The sequence below is a fragment of the Hemicordylus capensis genome, chromosome 2, assembly GCF_027244095.1.
Source record: "Hemicordylus capensis ecotype Gifberg chromosome 2, rHemCap1.1.pri, whole genome shotgun sequence".
NCBI lineage: Eukaryota > Metazoa > Chordata > Lepidosauria > Squamata > Cordylidae > Hemicordylus > Hemicordylus capensis.
In genome coordinates, this window is record NC_069658.1 from 283,974,900 (window position 1) to 283,993,032 (window position 18,133).

At 44.7% G+C, this 18,133-nt stretch overlaps 1 protein-coding gene across 5 annotated transcripts in view; it reads right to left on the bottom strand.

Moving 5' to 3' along the window:
- CNTN3 (contactin 3) overlaps positions 1–18,133 on the bottom strand; it is a 397,708-nt gene that overhangs the window by 64,250 nt on the left and 315,325 nt on the right. For all 5 annotated transcript variants that reach the window (XM_053297700.1, XM_053297698.1, XM_053297696.1 and 2 more), the window contains exons 8-9: positions 12,549–12,678; positions 9,362–9,512 (exon numbers count right to left, since the gene is read on the bottom strand). In XM_053297700.1, coding sequence (XP_053153675.1) covers positions 9,362–9,512; positions 12,549–12,678 — 281 coding nt within the window. The remainder of the gene's footprint in view (positions 1–9,361; positions 9,513–12,548; positions 12,679–18,133) is intronic.

Genomic DNA, 18,133 nt, shown 5'->3' on the forward strand with positions numbered 1-18,133 from the left:
TAGCTATCATAGAATCCACACTGAGAATACCTCTGAAACAACAGAACCGTGTACCCCATGGGTTAGAAACCCATGGGGGTGGTTGGCACCCTATGTGCACTACACTACCACTCGCTCTGGGCCACCCCAGCACCCCCCAAGTGCACTTATGGGGCTGCTGACACCTCAATGCTTCTCTATGGGGAAAAACCTTAAAGATGCGTAAACTTTAACAATTCCCCAAATATCAGCCCTCTGCCCAAATCCTTTGAAAAAATTCAGGTAGCTTCCTTGACCCTACCTGGCACTACCACCAACCCCACACTGCTCTAGGCCACCCCTTTGCCCCCCGCGTGAAGCTATCCATTTGCTGACACCTCAATGCTTCTCTATGGGGGAAAACCTTACAGATGCGTAAACTTCAACAATTCTCCGAAAATCAGTCCTCTGCCCCATCACTCTGAAATTGGGGTGGTAGCCTCCACCCATTAGGCACTACCACCCCACCCCACTCTTTTTTCCCAGATCCCATTCTATGCCCCCAAACTGCCCCAAAGACACTAAAACTTCAAAAATTCCCCAAAAATAAGCCCTTTGCCCAAATCCCCTGAAATTTTGGTGGTAGCCTCCAAGCATTGGGCACTACCACTCCACCCCACTATTTTGCTCCTGGGACCCAAAATTCAGGCTGACATCACTTCAGACCTTTTTGCATTCAAATCAATTGATGCAAAAAGGCGGTAAATTCAAAGAAATGTCATCCTGAATCACCCTAATTTTTCGGGCCCGAAATTCGGGTGATTCGGCTTGGCCCCAAAAAATATCGGGGGACATTGGGGGTGATTCGGTTCAGACCCGAATCACCCGAAATTGCTCGTTTCGGGCACAGATCGTTCTGTGCCCGAAATTTTTTCCACATCCCTAACCTGAACCATACCGGGGAGCGGGGGGCTCTGGGATGCACAAAACCAAACATGCCTGTTCTGGTCCTAGTCCAGTCCGGACTTGAACTAAACTGCACAATCCAGTTTTGTGCACACCACTATCAGCACATATTTCTGTTCACTGTTTAAAATTGTTTTGTATTGGCGGTTTTTGCCGGGGGAGTAGTTGTGATTCATGTGTTTTTACTGGATGTTTTAATGTTATATTGTGAGCTGCCCAGAGAACAATTTGTTATGGTGCAGCTAACAAATAAATTGTATTATTATTTCAATAATAATAATAATAATAATAATAATAATAATAATAATAATACCAGGGGATAGCAGAATAGAAGAAAAAGAAATAGAAAAAAATCACCAAATACAAAGATCTACAAATTGAAATTGAACGGCTGTGGCAGAAAAAGACCAAAATAATCCCAGTGGTCATTGGCGCCCTGGGTGCAGTTCCAAAAGACCTTGAAGAGCACCTCAACACCATAGGGGCCACAGAAATCACCATCAGCCAATTACAAAAAGCAGCTTTACTGGGAACTTCCCTATATTCAAGGGAAGAGGGAACATCTTGGCAGGGCAGTGACTGTGTTTGGGCTTCTGCCCCACCTCTTTCTCCAGGTGTGTGCCATCTACCCTCAGCCTCTGTGGCTTTAAAGCTGGGGCTGGGCCAGGGACTGAGGAAGGGAAGAGGGAACATCTTGGCAGGGCAGTGACTGTGTTTGGGCTTCTGCCCCACCTCTTTCTCCAGGTGTGTGCCATCTACCCTCAGCCTCTGTGGCTTTAAAGCTGGGGCTGGGCCAGGGACTGAAGAAGGGAAGAGGGAACATCTTGGCAGGGCAGTGACTGTGTTTGGGCTTCTGCCCCACCTCTTTCTCCAGGTGTGTGCCATCTACCCTCAGCCTCTGTGGCTTTAAAGCTGGGGCTGGGCCAGGGACTGAGGAAGGGAAGAGGGAACATCTTGGCAGGGCAGTGACTGTGTTTGGGCTTCTGCCCCACCTCTTTCTCCAGGTGTGTGCCATCTACCCTCAGCCTCTGTGGCTTTAAAGCTGGGGCTGGGCCAGGGACTGAGGAAGGGAAGAGGGAACATCTTGGCAGGGCAGTGACTGTGTTTGGGCTTCTGCCCCACCTCTTTCTCCAGGTGTGTGCCATCTACCCTCAGCCTCTGTGGCTTTAAAGCTGGGGCTGGGCCAGGGACTGAGGAAGGGAAGAGGGAACATCTTGGCAGGGCAGTGACTGTGTTTGGGCTTCTGCCCCACCTCTTTCTCCAGGTGTGTGCCATCTACCCTCAGCCTCTGTGGCTTTAAAGCTGGGGCTGGGCCAGGGACTGAGGAAGGGAAGAGGGAACATCTTGGCAGGGCAGTGACTGTGTTTGGGCTTCTGCCCCACCTCTTTCTCCAGGTGTGTGCCATCTACCCTCAGCCTCTGTGGCTTTAAAGCTGGGGCTGGGCCAGGGGCGTGAGCCTCTTGGCATGAGCCGAAGGGCGAGAGCATAAGGGCTCTCGTCCTTGTGGCTCTCAGCCGTGGGGCGAGCTGCCTGGAGCCCTGAAGACCTTTTCCTCCTGCCTTGACGATCCATCTTCCACCAAGCAAGAAGTCAGCAGGGACTGTATGAGTCTGGTCTTGGTTTTAAATTAAGCCAAGTAGCCGTGGTGGAATAGCCTGGGGAGATGTGTCTGGGAGAGCAAAAAAGTGGGTCTGGAGTTGGGGCGGCAATATCACGGGTAGCGGGCAGAGGGAGGTATGGCGGTGGGAGTTGGGCAGGCCGTTACAGGGGAAAACGGTCCAGGCAATTGAGGCCTGTTCCTTTTTCCGGCCCTTCTCCCAACCCTCTGACCCTAGGGAGCTCTGTGAACACTCCTTCGAGGATTAGGGTGCTGCTGCTAAATGCCAGGTCAGTTAACGCAAAAACATCTCTCATCCACGATTTGATTGTGGATGAGCGTGCTGACCTGGTATGCGTGACGGAGACCTGGTTGGATGCGCTGGGCGGGGTTGGTCTCTCTCAGCTTTGTCCTCCAGGTTTCCAGATCGTGCAGCAGCCCCGCCTCGAGGGTCGGGGAGGAGGCGTTGCGGTCATCTTTCGAGAGACCCTCCCCGTTTCCAGGTGCCCAGTCAGGCAATCTCAGAATTTCGAGTGTTTGTCCTTGAGGGTGGGCCTCCGAGATAGGCTGGGGATTCTGCTGGTGTACCGACCACCCCGCTGCACTTCAGTCTCCCTACCTGAGCTGGCCGGGGGGGTCTCGGAGGTGGCCTTGGGTTCCCCCAGGCTTATTGTCTTGGGGGACTTCAATGTCCACGCTGAGGTCCCCTTAGTGGGTGTGGCTCAGGATTTCATGGCCTCCATGGCAACCATGGGCCTGTCTCAGTTGGTATCGGGCCCTACCCACGTGGCGGGACACACTCTGGATCTGGTTTTTGCCGATCGGGAAATAAATGATCTGGAGGTGGGGGAATTTGAGATCACTCCCTTGTCATGGACAGATCATCACCTGGTGGGGTTTAGTTTGACTGCTCCGTCTGCCCTCCGCAGGGGTGGTGGGCCGATTAAGATGGTCCGCCCCCGGAGGCTTATGGATCCGCTTGGATTTCAGACGGCCCTCGGGGAGTTTCCAGTGTCCAGAGCTGGTGACCCTGTCGAGGCCTTGGTTGATCTCTGGAATGGAGAGATGGCCAGGGCTGTTGACACGGTTGCCCCCAAGCGCCCTCTCCGGCTTGGTGGAGCCCGTTCTGCTCCTTGGTTTTCCTCGGAGCTTAGGGCGATGAAGCAACTCGGACGACGGCTGGAGCGACGCTGGAGGAAGAGTCGTCACGAATCCGATCGAACACGGGCTAGAGCCCATTTTAGGGACTATGCCGTGGCGGTGGGGGCGGCGAAGAAATGTTTTTTCTCCGCCTCCATTGCGTCTGCTCAGTGCAGGCAAACAGAGCTGTTTCGTGTGGTGAAAACATTGCTCCACACATCCCCCCGGACAATGGGGGAGGAGTCATCTACGGCTCTTTGTGATCGGTTTGCCTGTCGCTTTGCAGATAAAGTCGCTTGCATCCGTGCTGACCTGGACTCCAGAGTTTTGGCAGTTCCGGCAGACGTGCCTCTGGTACCATCTGGTCCCGTTGTGTTGGATTCTTTTCAGTTGGTGCGGCCTGAGGATGTGGACAAGATCCTGGGCAGTGTGCGGGCGACTTCGTGCGCTCTTGACCCTTGCCCTTCATGGCTAATAAAAGCTGCCAGGGAGGGGACAGGTAGATGGCTGGAGGTGATCGTTAATGCTTCGTTAAGGGAGGGCAGGATGCCATCGTGCCTCAAGGAGGCGGTGGTAAGACCTCTATTAAAAAAGCCCTCCCTTGATCCCTCCAACCTGGACAACTATAGACCTGTGTCTAACCTCCCCTTTTTGGGCAAGGTGATGGAGCGTGTGGTGGCGTCCCAGCTGCAGAGGGTCTTGGATGATACGGATTATCTGGACCCTTTTCAATCTGGCTTCCGCCCCGGGTATGGGACTGAGACTGCCTTGGTCGCTCTAGTGGATGACCTACGCCGGGAACTAGACAGGGGGAGTGCGTCCCTGTTGGTTCTGCTGGACCTCTCGGCGGCGTTCGATACCATCGACCATGGTATCCTTCTGGGCCGCCTCTCGAGTATGGGAATCGGAGGCACTGCGTTGCAGTGGTTCCGGTCCTTTCTTGAGGGGAGGGTTCAGAAGGTGGTGCTGGGGGACTACTGCTCGGCCCCGTGGCCGTTGGCCTGTGGGGTCCCGCAGGGATCGGTCTTGTCCCCCATGCTGTTTAACATCTACATGAAGCCGCTGGGAGAGGTCATCCGGAGATTTGGACTGAGTTGTCAGCAATATGCGGATGACACTCAGCTCTATCTCTCCTTGTCATCTGATCCTAGGGAGGCAGTGGATGTCCTGAATCGGGGGTTGGAGGCCGTGATGGGTTGGATGTGGGCTAACAAACTGAAACTGAATCCGGATAAGACGGAGGTACTGTTGGTCAGTAGGAGAGCCAATCGGGATGAGGAGATTTTACCGGTTCTGGATGGGGTTGCACTCCCCTTGAAGGAGCAAGTACGCAGCTTGGGGGTACTACTGGACCCGGCTCTGCTTTTGGAGGCTCAGGTGGAGGCGGTGGCCAGGGGTGCCTTTGCACGGCTTCGGCTGGTGCGCCAGCTGCGTCCCTTTCTCGAGAAGGCAGATCTGGCCACGGTTACCCACGCCTTAGTCACGTCGCGGCTGGATTACTGTAACGCGCTCTACGTGGGGCTGCCCTTGAAGAATATCCGGAAACTGCAGCTAGTGCAAAACGCGGCAGCGAGGGTTTTATCCAGAGCTGCCCGTTGGGAACATATCACCCCCATTTTGAAAGAGCTGCACTGGCTGCCGGTTCGTTTCCGGGTCCAATTCAAGGTGCTGGTTTTGACCTTTAAAGCCCTAAATGGTTTGGGCCCAGGGTATTTGAGGGACCGCCTGCTTCCAAGGGTTGCTGCCCGCTGGACGAGGACATCTGAGGGGGCCCTGCTCCGGGTGCCGACAATGAGGGAGGCCCGGTTGTCGTGCACTCGGGACAGGGCCTTCTCTGTTGCTGCCCCCAGACTCTGGAATGCTCTCCCAGTGGCCATTCGTTCCTCGGACTCCATCACGGCTTTTAGAAAGCTTTTAAAGACTTGGCTTTTTACCCAGGCTTTTACATGATTGTTTTTTACTGCGGCTTCTCTGTGTTCCTATTTGTTGTGTTGTTTTTATGCCTGTTTTTATATGTTTTTGTACTTTTAACATGATGTTTTTATTGTATGTTTTTAACTTTTGTAAACCGCCTTGGGGTTATCTTTTTAATGAAAGGCGGTATATAAATGCAAAAATAAATAAATAAATAAAAATATTCTGCGACGATATCTATAACAATTGACAATAAAATTCAGCCATCCCAGGTCCTTGGGAAGGACTCGATGTCTGGATAAAACAAACCAGTCAATAACACCTGTCTGACTGTGTAAACACGAAATAAATATAGCAGCAATAATATTGTGGAACACGGTAGCAGCAATGATACAATGGAACATCTGCAAAAAATACAAGCTACATGCAGCCAAAAATTGGTGGGACCACAACATTGAAAAAGTTGTAGAAAATGAAGACGTAAAAATATTATGGGACTTTCGACTACAAACAGACAAACATCTGCCACACAAGACACTGTAGTCGAGAAGAAAGAAGAACAAGTTAAAATAATCGACATAGCAATATTAGGTAACAGCAGAATAGAAGAAAAAGAAACAGAAAAAATAACAAAAAACAAAGATCTACAAATTGAAATTAAAAGGCTGTGGCAGAAGAAGACCAAAATAATCCCAGTAGTAATTGGTGCCCTAGGTACAATTCCAAAACATCTTGAAGAGCACCTCAACACCATATGGGCCACAGAAATCACCATCAGCCAACTGCAAAAAAACAACTTTACTGGGAACAGCCCACATTTTGATACCTATATCAACAATATTGATAACAAAATTCAGCCATCCCAGGTCCTTGGGAAGGACTCGATGTCTGGATAAAATAAACCAGTCAATAAAACCTGTTTGACTATGCAAACAAGAAATAATAATAATAGCCCCCAACCCCCCCAAAATTGCCTCCTGACACCCAGTAATGACCCTCTGACCCCCCCCCCAAATTAACCAAAACCCCTGAATTTTTTTAAAAACACCAAACTGCAGATACTTGGGTTGTGATTGGCGAGACCGGTGACAATTTCCCAGTTGCAGATACTCAAATCTGTGATTGGGAAACCCATGGTTGGAGAGGGACTGCACAGTGAATTTGTAAGGGGTGGAAATTAAAACCACAAAACATGTCCCTTGCTTCACAGTTCTCATGCAGACCTTTTGGATCACAAACCAACTTGAACATAGTGGATTTGTAAAAAAAATATTGTGTATTGAAATGTAACAGTACCACTTTCACTAGGTGTGAAGTATTCTATGGATAGAGATAAATTTTTCTGGTAGCTTTACTGTAGTTGAGAAAATTCATTAAAAATCACAGGATTGCTCAATTTCCATGAAATAAAAATACACACAGTCCTGCCATCTTGGGCTACGTGTGCCCAATTTCAGAACTCTAAGCCCTGCTATTTTGGGAATGTAAAGAGTTGACAAAAGGAGGGGCATGTTGCACATTTTTATTAAGGCAAAGGTCAGATTCCTTCATGGGGGTGGAATTAATCAGTTCCAGGATAATTATTATTTTTTGGTAATTTTCTGTCATAAATCAAGCCAATTTTAAAAATCATTAAAAATCAATAGATTGACATACCCACTTCAAAACCAATACACAGAGTTCTGCTACGCTTTCCTACATCTGAGACCAATTTCAGAACTCTAGGCCAAGCCATTCTGGAAATATAAGAGGGGGTGAAAAAGAGGGTGATGTTTACCCTTTTTAATGAAGGCAATGGGCAGATCTCACCACATAGGGTTGAAATGATGCTCGGGGTGGGGGCTTCAGTTCCAGAAGTTTTTGTAATTTTCTGCCATGGGACAAGCCACTTAAATGACTTTTTAAAAATAAAAAAAATCATTAAAATCATTGGATTGACCAATCTGCTTCAAGATCATTACACAGAGTGCTGATAGCATGTACTATATCTGTGCCAAATTTCACAATTCTAGGCCAAAACATTCCAGAAATATAAAAGGAACCTTCTTTTCTCTTGTGGAAAATAATGGGGGCCTCTTGGAGAGTGGACACATGGACTTGGGCCACTAGGTCCATGCCTAATGGCACCTCTGTGGACTGTCATAGAGGTTTGGGATTGTGAGGCACTGCTTTGCAGTGGTTATACTCCTAATTCTTGAGAAGATTCAAGATAGTGCTACTTGGAGACTGTTGCTCTTCAAAATGAGAGCTGTTGTATGAAATCCTATAGGGCTCCATTTTGTCTCAAATGCTTTTTAATATCTACTTGAAACACCTGGAAAGATCATCAGGAGATCTGATGCAGGGTGTTATCAATATGATGATGACACCCAAGTCTATTTCAACTGCATCAGGAAATGATTTAACTTCCCTAAAAAGCCTGCCGATAAGGGAGAACAAATTGAAGTTGAATCCAAACAAGATGGAGGTACTTATTGTGGGAGGTCAGAACTTAGGAAATTGTTTTGGTCTGCCTGTTGTGAATGAGGTTGTGCTTCCTGTGAAAGAGCAAGTATGCAGTCTGGGGTATTTCTGGACCCAAAACTCTCCCTGGTATTACAGGTTGAGGCGGTGGCCAGAAGTACTTTCTATCAGCTTCACTGCCATGCCTGCTACGTCTGTTTCTGGAGATAAACAACCTTAAAACAGTGGTGTGTGTGTTCTGGTAACTTCCAAGCTTGACTGCTGCAATATGCTCTATGGTGGTTGCCTTTGAACATAGTCAGTAACTGAGTAACTGAAATAAACAGTTATAAAGGGACACATTTCATAAATAAAGGGACAGATTTCACACGTCCTTAACCTAAGTTGGCAATATTGTTTTATACACGGTGGGCAGACCTCAGGTTAGGATGAGGAATCTACACCCGGCCTCACCTCACTAGAGTCCTGAGATACACCCGCTGGAGTCAGATGCAAAATAATAGCTCAGGGAGGCAAACAATATAATTAAGGAATGAGTATGTGCCTCTCAGAACACAACAAGGCCCAGGAATTTGTTTTCAGCAACACCACTTGAACTCACAGTCCTCCACACAAAAATATACTACAGTTTCTCTCCCAACTATTCTTAGTTTCAGCAATCAGCTATTAAGGCTTTTGCTCTAGGCACACACATTTTTACATTGGGGTTGGAGCCCCACACCAAACACCTTTAAGACTCATCTGTAGAAAGCTCCACACAAGATTCTGTGTAAAGGTAGATCCCATGTGTGTGCCTGCACAGAGACCATGAAGAAGAATGTGTGTGGGTGTGTTTGAGAGACATGCAAACACAAGCATCTCTTTATGTTTCATGCATTTGAAGCAATAGGTATTGTGATGTATGCAAGATCATATCACAATAAATCAATCCTTGTAGCGGCAGCACTCTTTTTTACATGTACAGACTATGATCTAGTCTTCTGAAATTTAGCTGTATCATCACAAAGAAACCCATCACCCCTAAAAGAGATTTAGCTGTATCATCAAAAAGAAAGGAGGGTTTTAGTGGACTTGTATATCACCACAGTGAATCCAAAAGGAAAAGAAAGCCAATTAAGTTTTACAAAAGCTGGATTAGTACATGCCTCTAGCCGGGAAATATTTTTGCAGAAGACAAAAATGTTAAGAGAAGGGGTGGGGATTTTGCCCTACTAATTTTTTTTAAAAAAAATTAAAGTAAAAGGTGCATATTTCCATTTCAGTGAAGTGACTAAAAATAGCAGTTAAACTATAATATGAAAGCATTTGTGATTCACATAATACCTTTCATTTTCTTGGAGCAGCTCACCTCCCTTTTTCCAGGTGGTCATTGCTTTAGGGGACGCTTTTGGCTTGCACTCAAAATGAGCAGTACTGCCAATTTGCAGCTGTATCAGTTTCTTCATTGGGTTTTTGGAGAAGTCTGGAGAAGAAGCTGGCAGAAGAAAGCAGATTACTTATGAAATGCAACTTCTTTCTCATGTTCTCATGCAGTTTCAAAAGTCCTGTCAAGGTGTTGTTATTATTTTTCCCACTGGAAAAGTTGAAATTGTATTCTCACTTCAGCAAATCACTTGAGCAAATATGGCACTTAAAATAGAAATTCTACATTAATATGCAACTGGAATTAAGCATAAGCTTCATTTTAAATCTACTAGCTTTTCTTTATAGGATTGGAATTAATAATCAGTATATGGACTAATTAACACTTCTGTTAGCATGACAGAATGTGGTTGGCATGGCATATAATGGCATATCTTCCCTAAATGCCTGCTTGAAGGCAGTAATGGGCTGGATGAAGGATAACAAACTGAAGTTGAATACAAATAAGATGGAGGTACTGACTGTTGGGGGACAGGACCTGAGAGATGGTTTAGATCTGCCTGTTCTGGATGGTGTTACACTCCCCCTGAAAGATCAGGTACGTAGTTTGGGAGTGCTCCTGGACCCAAAGCTCTCCCTAATTTCTAAGGTTGAGGTGGTGGCCCAGAGCGCTTTTTATCAGCTTCAGCTGATACGTCAGCTACGTCCATTTCTAGAGGCAAATGACCTGAAAACAGTAGTACATATGCTGGTAACCTCCAGGCTTGACTACTGTAATGTGCTTTATGTGGGGCTGCCTTTGTACGTAGTCCAGAAACTACAATTGGTACAGAATGTGGCAGCCAGATTGGTCTCTGGGACAACATGAAGGGACCACATAACACCAGTTTTGAAAGAACTGCACTGGCTGCTGATATGTTTCTGGGTGAAATACAAAGTACTGGTTCTTACCTATAAAGTCCTTAACAGCTTAGGTCCAGGCTATTTAAGAGAGTGCCTCCTTTGTCATAAACCCTGCCACCTGTTACGATCTTCTGGAGAGGCCCAGTTATGGATGCCACTGGCTCATTTGGTGGCGACCCATGACTGGGCTTTCTCTGTGGCTGCCTTAAAGCTTTGGAATATGCTCCCTACTGAAATAAGAGCATCTCCTTTCTTTTTGTTTTCAGGAAGAACCTCAAGACTCTCCTGTTTTCACAGGCTTTTAATTAGAATTAATTTTAATATTTTTAAAACTTTTTAAAATTTCTGTTTTATTCTATTGTTTTTATTGTCATGTATTTTAATTTGTGACGTCTAAATATTTAAATTTTGTACATCGCTTAGAGATGTACATATCAGGCAGTATAGAAATGTGATAAATAATAAATAAATAAATAGACAGATAGATAGATAGATAAATAAATAAATAAAAACTGTATGGGGATCCTTTCAAACATTATCTCAGCCAAACAGGAAAGGTAATAAACAGACTACAGTGATTTCAGAATTATTTATTTGATATATTTTATACTGCCTGATATGTACTTCTCTAGGCGGTTATTATTAAGGTAATGTTGAAAGAGGCTTTTCGTGGTTCACTATCACACACAGATCATGGTTCTGTATGTCCTAACTAACCTTACAAAAGTGGGTTGACTGAGGGGATTCTGAGATGTGCTCTGTGAGCTGACCCTTAGTGGGCTTAAATTTGTTGGCCAATTAAGATTAAGATTCAAGCAGTCTGTACAAATGCATTGAGAGTTGCCATGTCAGAAGCTGATTTGGGAACATATGCTCTCAATTTGATAACCTTGCAATCAATTTTCTAATTAACACCTTCCTTAAGAATTGCAACTATAGGCATGTTGCCACTGAAGCAGTAGACTGTAGTTAAGAAAAAGATAAACAAAAGTTTATCTGAATGACAAAAGTAGAACTTGACATTCCAGTTAGACATGGGTAGGCAATGCCTGAACCACAGGACACATCCGGTTTATCTCCAGATGACTAGGCTTTCCCATGCTCACCCAATACAAATGATGTAATAGGAGGGGAACTCACTTAGTACTTAGGAGCAGGAATAACACTGATCAAATCCAAACAATGGATTTTGCATATCTTTATCTAGTGGAGAAGGAGGTCTGGTGGAAGTTTCATTGTGGGTGGCTTCACATGACCTCCGGCAACTCTGTAAGTAGAGAAAATGCCAGGGAGATGTTGGGAACCGAAAGCACATTTGTGGCAGGGGTGACATCTGAACCTACCCAATTCTGGTTCCAAAGATTCTGACATTCTCCCAGTTTTCACCCAACTTCCATAACCAAGATTTGAATGTTGGCAAAATGTCCGGCAGAGAGGCAGGAACTGGAGGAACCAAACTTTAGCACGTTTGGACGTCACGCCTGCTGGGAGCATGGACTTTTGGTTTCCAACACATTCCTGGCATTTCCCCCACTCACAGACTTGCCCTGTGACTACCACCTCTGTGAATCTTAACAATGAAGAGGTGAAGGTTGTTGCTCAAAAACACAGTTAAAAACTCTATAAGGTGGTTTATTTGACTGCCATAAGCGATGAGGGAGAGTGCCTGCCATTTGGATTCACTGGAAGTGCTATCAGTTTGGCACTCTGATCTAAGTGTTTGCCACTTGTTTTTAAAAGTTAACCAGCATCACCTCAAGGGCTAAGTAACTGCCCCTGTCTCCATAATCAACTAAAAGGGTCACAGGAACACACCTCATTGGTTTTAAATGACATTGCTCTCCCAGGAATACCAGAGCTGTGATGCAGAAGGTCAGCGGGACTGAGTAATGTGCTGAGGCCAACGTTGCTTCCAGATCGTGTGATTAGTTTTAATCTCTGGGCCTGCATCCAAGCCTTTGTCTCTGCTCTTCCCCTAATTAATAATTTATCTTGGTGTCCTCGTTTTAAAGCAGTGAATGATTGCGCTGTAAAACACACTGGGCTCCCCCTGCCCCCGCTTGAGCACATCCTCCAAGTGCAGGTGAGGAAAGTACTCAGCACTGAGAATAAGTTGCTTACTGTGATAATTTTTTTTAAAATTGTTGCCACTACATTCTTTTTAAGGCTATCAATATGACAGCTACCGCAGCATGAGAAAATATCTATTCAACAACAAAAAATAGGCTAGAACATTTAGACTTACCTATAACTCTGAGATCAGCACTGGAATATATTGTGCCGTGTTTGTTTTCTGCTACACACTGGTATATGCCAGAATCTGTCAGGTTTAGGTTTGTTATAATCAAAGCCCCATTTTCAATTTGTATTCTTCCCTGGATAGTAAAAGAAAGAAGTTACCAACATATATACTCCTTAAGTGATGGATAAACTGGACAAAGGGTGCCGTTTTGGCTGCACAATGAAAATCTGTGAATCGTTATACAGTTATACTCTGCCTATCATCAAATGTTACTGGAAAAGTATAAACAGGCTTAAGTGATGCTTGTGTCAATATTCTGAGTTTCTGCCGTGCTCTGACAAAAGTAAATTATAGAACTATATGAATGGCTTCATGACATACAGAGCTTTATAGTCTATACATGCAGTAGATAGAGTATAAACCTTCAATCGTGACTCAAGCTTTGGAAATCATCTCTGAAATGTTGAGAAAATGTTCAGTGTGGTTACAAATATCAGTCCTGAGGGCCAAATAACTTCAAATTTGATGCTTACAAGCATGCCTACTTCTACAACATATTGAGGCGAGTCTCACGATCAGTGAGACTCACCGGAGGGGGTTCTGCGGGGAGAGCGGGCTTACCCCGCTCTCCCTGAAGATGATCAAGGTAGCAGCCCGGGCGGCTGGATCGGCTGCCCACATGACTGCCATCTCCATCACGGAGCCAGCGGGGGCTGCAGGGACCGGGGGCCATGTGGCCCCCGGAAGTTCCAGGATGCCCCATGCAAGTGCAGCTTCATGGTCGGGGGTCTACTTGCGTGTTGCCACACTCCACAGCAACACATGAGCAGAACGCTGAGGTTAACAAAGTGCTCCTCTGTTAACCTGGGCTAAGGGGAGGGGTCGTTTTGGCGGTTTGCTGCTGGGAGCCGCGCGGGTCCCGTGGCATCACACGATCGCCAAAAAGTGAGCTAGGCTCCCTTAGCCCGCTTTTTGGCAATCGTGAGGATTGCCTCATTTTCTTGGGGAAAAACAAATTACAACTGCTTTTTCAAAATGACAATTTGGAACCCATGCTCAAGTTGGGGCATACTGGCTATGAGACTAAGATCTAGTTCTTGCTGTGGAGATAAAACTTGTAATTCTTGGCTTTATTGCTTGATGCTAGAGTTGGGGTCCCACATAATGGAGTGGGACAGAACACAGAAAACAAGCATGTCAGGAAGAAGAGTTCAAGCCTAGCCTGCTCCCTGTCACATTAGTTTTCTGTGTGCCAGAAATGATGATGATGATTTTTTTTTAATGGAGTCATGTGAGCCTCTATTGTCGTATGAAATGGTTCAAGCCAGACACATGTTTATAATTTAAATGAAAATGAGGCCTGGGTCACAGACCAGGATGTTTCTAGTTTAAACTTAGCTTTTGCCTTGCTAAGTACTCTTAGGCTAAACCATGTCTGTAATATGGAGATGAAGATGATAAGGATAATAATATGATGATGATAAGGATAATAATAAACTTACCATTTTAAAAACTACAAACTTAATACTGTGCAAGTCAATGCACACAATGAGGCTATTCTCATGAGCAGCAGGAACCAGGCTAAGGGATGGTGGTGACGCCGCGGCAAACTCACTTATGGACACCACCGCTTAATCCACAAGAGAGCTCAAAATATTGTGTGTTGCTACGGCGTGACTCATGCCTCCCAGCAAGCCTCCCAGCATTGGGATGATGATGATGATGATGATGCTGATGATGATGATAATAATAACAACAATAATAACAACAACCCCCAGTGAGGCACTACCTTGACGTGGTTGTGGGGCTTGTGTGCTCTGATGAAGGTGAGAGCTATGTCAGAGGTCCAACCATACTGGACAGGTCTCACCAGAGGAGCCAGACAAAGAGTGCCTCTCCCATCAACAATATGGTGAGACGTAACTTTAATAAATCTATACCGGATTGGTTGTCACCTGGGTCAACAAGGACCGCGCCAGGTGCTATAGTCCCTGGACATCTGGTGGCAAGTGGGCTACAGGACTCAGGATCTTCAGTTGAGCAACCAGGGCTGGAGACAGCAAAGCTACTGGAAGAAACGTCGCTTAACCGAAAAAAATATACAAAAAATGCCAACAAGGAAATAATGATCTGCTATTACAAGTCTAGTCCAAGTAGAAGAGGTTATTTAAAAAGAATGTACCAAATTTGGAAAGAGAAGCATCCAGATACAGAAATAACAGAACAAAGGCTAGCAGACCAGAGAAGATTCATAATAAGAAATAAAGTATTCACAGGAGTTGAGCTGGAAGAACTGCAAAGAGCAACACAGGCTCAAGATATGGAAGAACAATTACCACCAACTGAAGGAGTTGCTCAGGCACAGATGGAGGAGGTGTTGGAAATAGAGGATACCACCGTTGCTGAACTGTTTCAAAATCAAAACCAGGCAACCTCCCCTTTGCCTTCACCTCAAAAACCCGAATGCCATTTAACAGAAAAGCAACAAGAACTAAAGCAAAAAATAACTGAGCACATGAACCAAACAACCACCAGGGTTCGACTTCCCGCTCTAAAAACAGTTGCCAAAAAACAACTTGCTCAGGTATTAAAAGATGTCAATGCTGCACTTGCAGAAATAACAACCAATAATTTGCAAGAAACAAACCAACTGAGGTACAGTGCAGCAACAATAACAACACAAGAGCTCTGATATAAGATCAGTGGACCTGTAAAAAAAGAAAGCAGTACATCACCTAAATGGAAGATTCGATTAGAAAATAAAATCTCCAGGCTTAGATCAGATGCTAGTAAATTGAAAGATATGAAAGACAAGAAGCTGAAGAATGAAAACACCAAACAGTATCTGATCCAAAAATACCACCTAGATTCAAGGAGAATTAGAGAAGTCCTGGAAAGAATAAAGCAGCAAATAACAGCAGTGTCAAAGAAGATTAGCAGATATGAAGCCAGAATTACACAACACAGGCAGAATCTCCAATTCCAGTCGAATCAGAGACGTTTCTACCAAAGCATAGAAGGAGAAACTGCAAGAAACGTAGAAACACCAAATAAAGAAGAAACAGTGCAATTCTGGGAAAAATTATGGGACAATACAATAGATTATAAAAAGCAGGCTGGATGAAGGAGGTCAAAAAATGTAACCAACAAATGCAAGATCTAATAATAACACTAGAATTAATAAGTGAAAGAGCAAAGAAAATTAAAAATTGGACTGCGCCAGGCGACGATGAACTGCATGGCTTCTGGCTTAAACACCTAACAAGCCTTCATAAACAACTATCAAAACAGTTCAATCACATTATGAAAGGCGGTGATATTGAACAATGGCTAACAACTGGGAAAACTCATCTCATCATGAAAGACCCAGCAAAAGGTGCAGTTCCAAGTAATTATAGACCGATAACCTGCCTGAAAACCATGTTCAAATTATTAACTGGAATAATAGCAGATGAAGTGATGCAACACTTATTAACTAACAAACAGCTTCCAGTTGAACAGAAAGGAAATTGCCCGAACACCAGAGGCACAAAAGACCAGCTGCTAATTGACAAAATGATTTTAGAAAACTGCAAGAGAAGAAAAACAAATCTAAGTGTTGCATGGATTGACTACAAGAAAGCATTCGATTCATTGCCTCACACATGGATACTAAAATGTTTAGAAACAACTGGTGTCAGCAAAAACATTCAGATATTTATTAAAAAAGCAATGAGCATGTGGAGTACACAGTTAACAATCAATGGCGAGGCACTTGGACAGGTTAGCATTAGAAGAGGCATTTTCCAAGGGGACTCACTATCCCCTCTATTGTTTGTAATCGCCATGACCCCACTTTCACAAATACTAAACAAAACAATCCTCGGATACCAAACATCTAAAACATCCAGTAAAATCAACCACCTGCTGTACATGGACGATCCGAAGTTGTATGGAAAGTCCCAGTCAGAAATCGAATCACTGCTAAACACTGTCCATATATTCAGCAGCGATATAGCAATGGAGTTTGGACTAGACAAGTGTGCTGCATTAATAATGAACAGAGGGAAAATAACAAAAACAGAAGGAATAGAACTGCCCAATGGAAGCAAGATCAAGAACCTGGAAGAGAAAGAACCTTACAAATACTTGGGCATTCTCCAGGCTGATAACATCGCACACACTGAAGTTAAAAGAAAAATTAGAAATGAATACATCAGGAGAGTCAGAAAAATCCTCAAGTTCAAACTCAATGGCGGGAACATCATACAAGCCATAAACACTTGGGCTATACCTGTTATTAGATACACTGCAGGAATAACAGACTGGACCCAGGCAGAGCTAGAGATGCTAGATCGTAAGACCAGGAAAAGCATGACCATCAATCATGCTCTGCACCCCCGCAGTGATGTAGATAGGCTATACCTCCCTCACAGCTCAGGTGGAAGAGGAATGCTGCAAGTCCATCAAACAGTAGAGGAGGAGAAAAGAGGCCTTGAAGAATATATAAGGGACAGTGAAGAAGATGCACTTCAAATGGTCAAGAACGCGAAACTATTCAACACCAATGAAATAAAACAGGCCTACAAGGAAGAACAAATCAAGAACTGAGCAGAAAAATGGAGAAATAAGTCCCTGCATGGTCAATATTTACACAATATAAGTGGAAAATCAGACATCACCAAGACCTGGCAATGGCTTAAGAATGGCAACTTGAAGAAAGAAACAGAGGGTTTAATACTGGCTGCACAAGAACAGGCACTAAAAACAAATGCAACAAGAGCAAAAGTCGAAAAATCCACCACAAACAGCAAGTGCCGCCTTTGTAAAGAAGCAGATGAAACAGTGGACCACCTGATCAGCTGTTGTAAGAAGATCGCACAGACTGACTACAAACAAAGGCATGACAAGGTAGCAGGGATGACACACTGGAACATCTGCAAAAAATACAAGCTACCTGTAGCCAAAGAAATAGAATAGAAGAATAGAAGAAAAAGAATAGAATAGAAGAAAGAATAGAAGAAAAAGAAATAGAAAAAATCACCAAATACAAAGATCTACAAATGGAAATTGAAAGGCTGTGGCAGAAGAAGACCAAAATAATCCCAGTGGTAATTGGTGCCCTAGCTGCAGTTCCAAAAGACCTTGAAGAGCACCTCAACACCATAGGGGCCACAGAAATCACCACCAGCCAATTACAAAAAGCAGCTTTACTGGGAACAGCCTATATTCTGCGACGATATCTATAACCATTGACAATAAAATTCTGGCATCCCAGGTCCTTGGGAAGGACTCGATGTCTGGATAAAACAAACCAGTCAATAACACCTGTCTGACTGTGTAAACAAGAATAAATAATAATAATAATTCAATTTCTATACCGCCCTTCCAAAAATGGCTCAGGGCGGTTTACACAGAGAAATAACAAATAAATAAAATGGACCCCTTTCCCAAAGGGCTCACAATCTAAACAGAAACATAAGATAGACACCAGCAACAGTCACTGGAGGTACTGTGCTGGGGGTGGATTGGGCCAGTTACTCTCCCCCTGCTAAATAAAGAGAATCACCACGGTAAAAGGTGCCTCTTTGCCCAGTTTGCAGGGGATG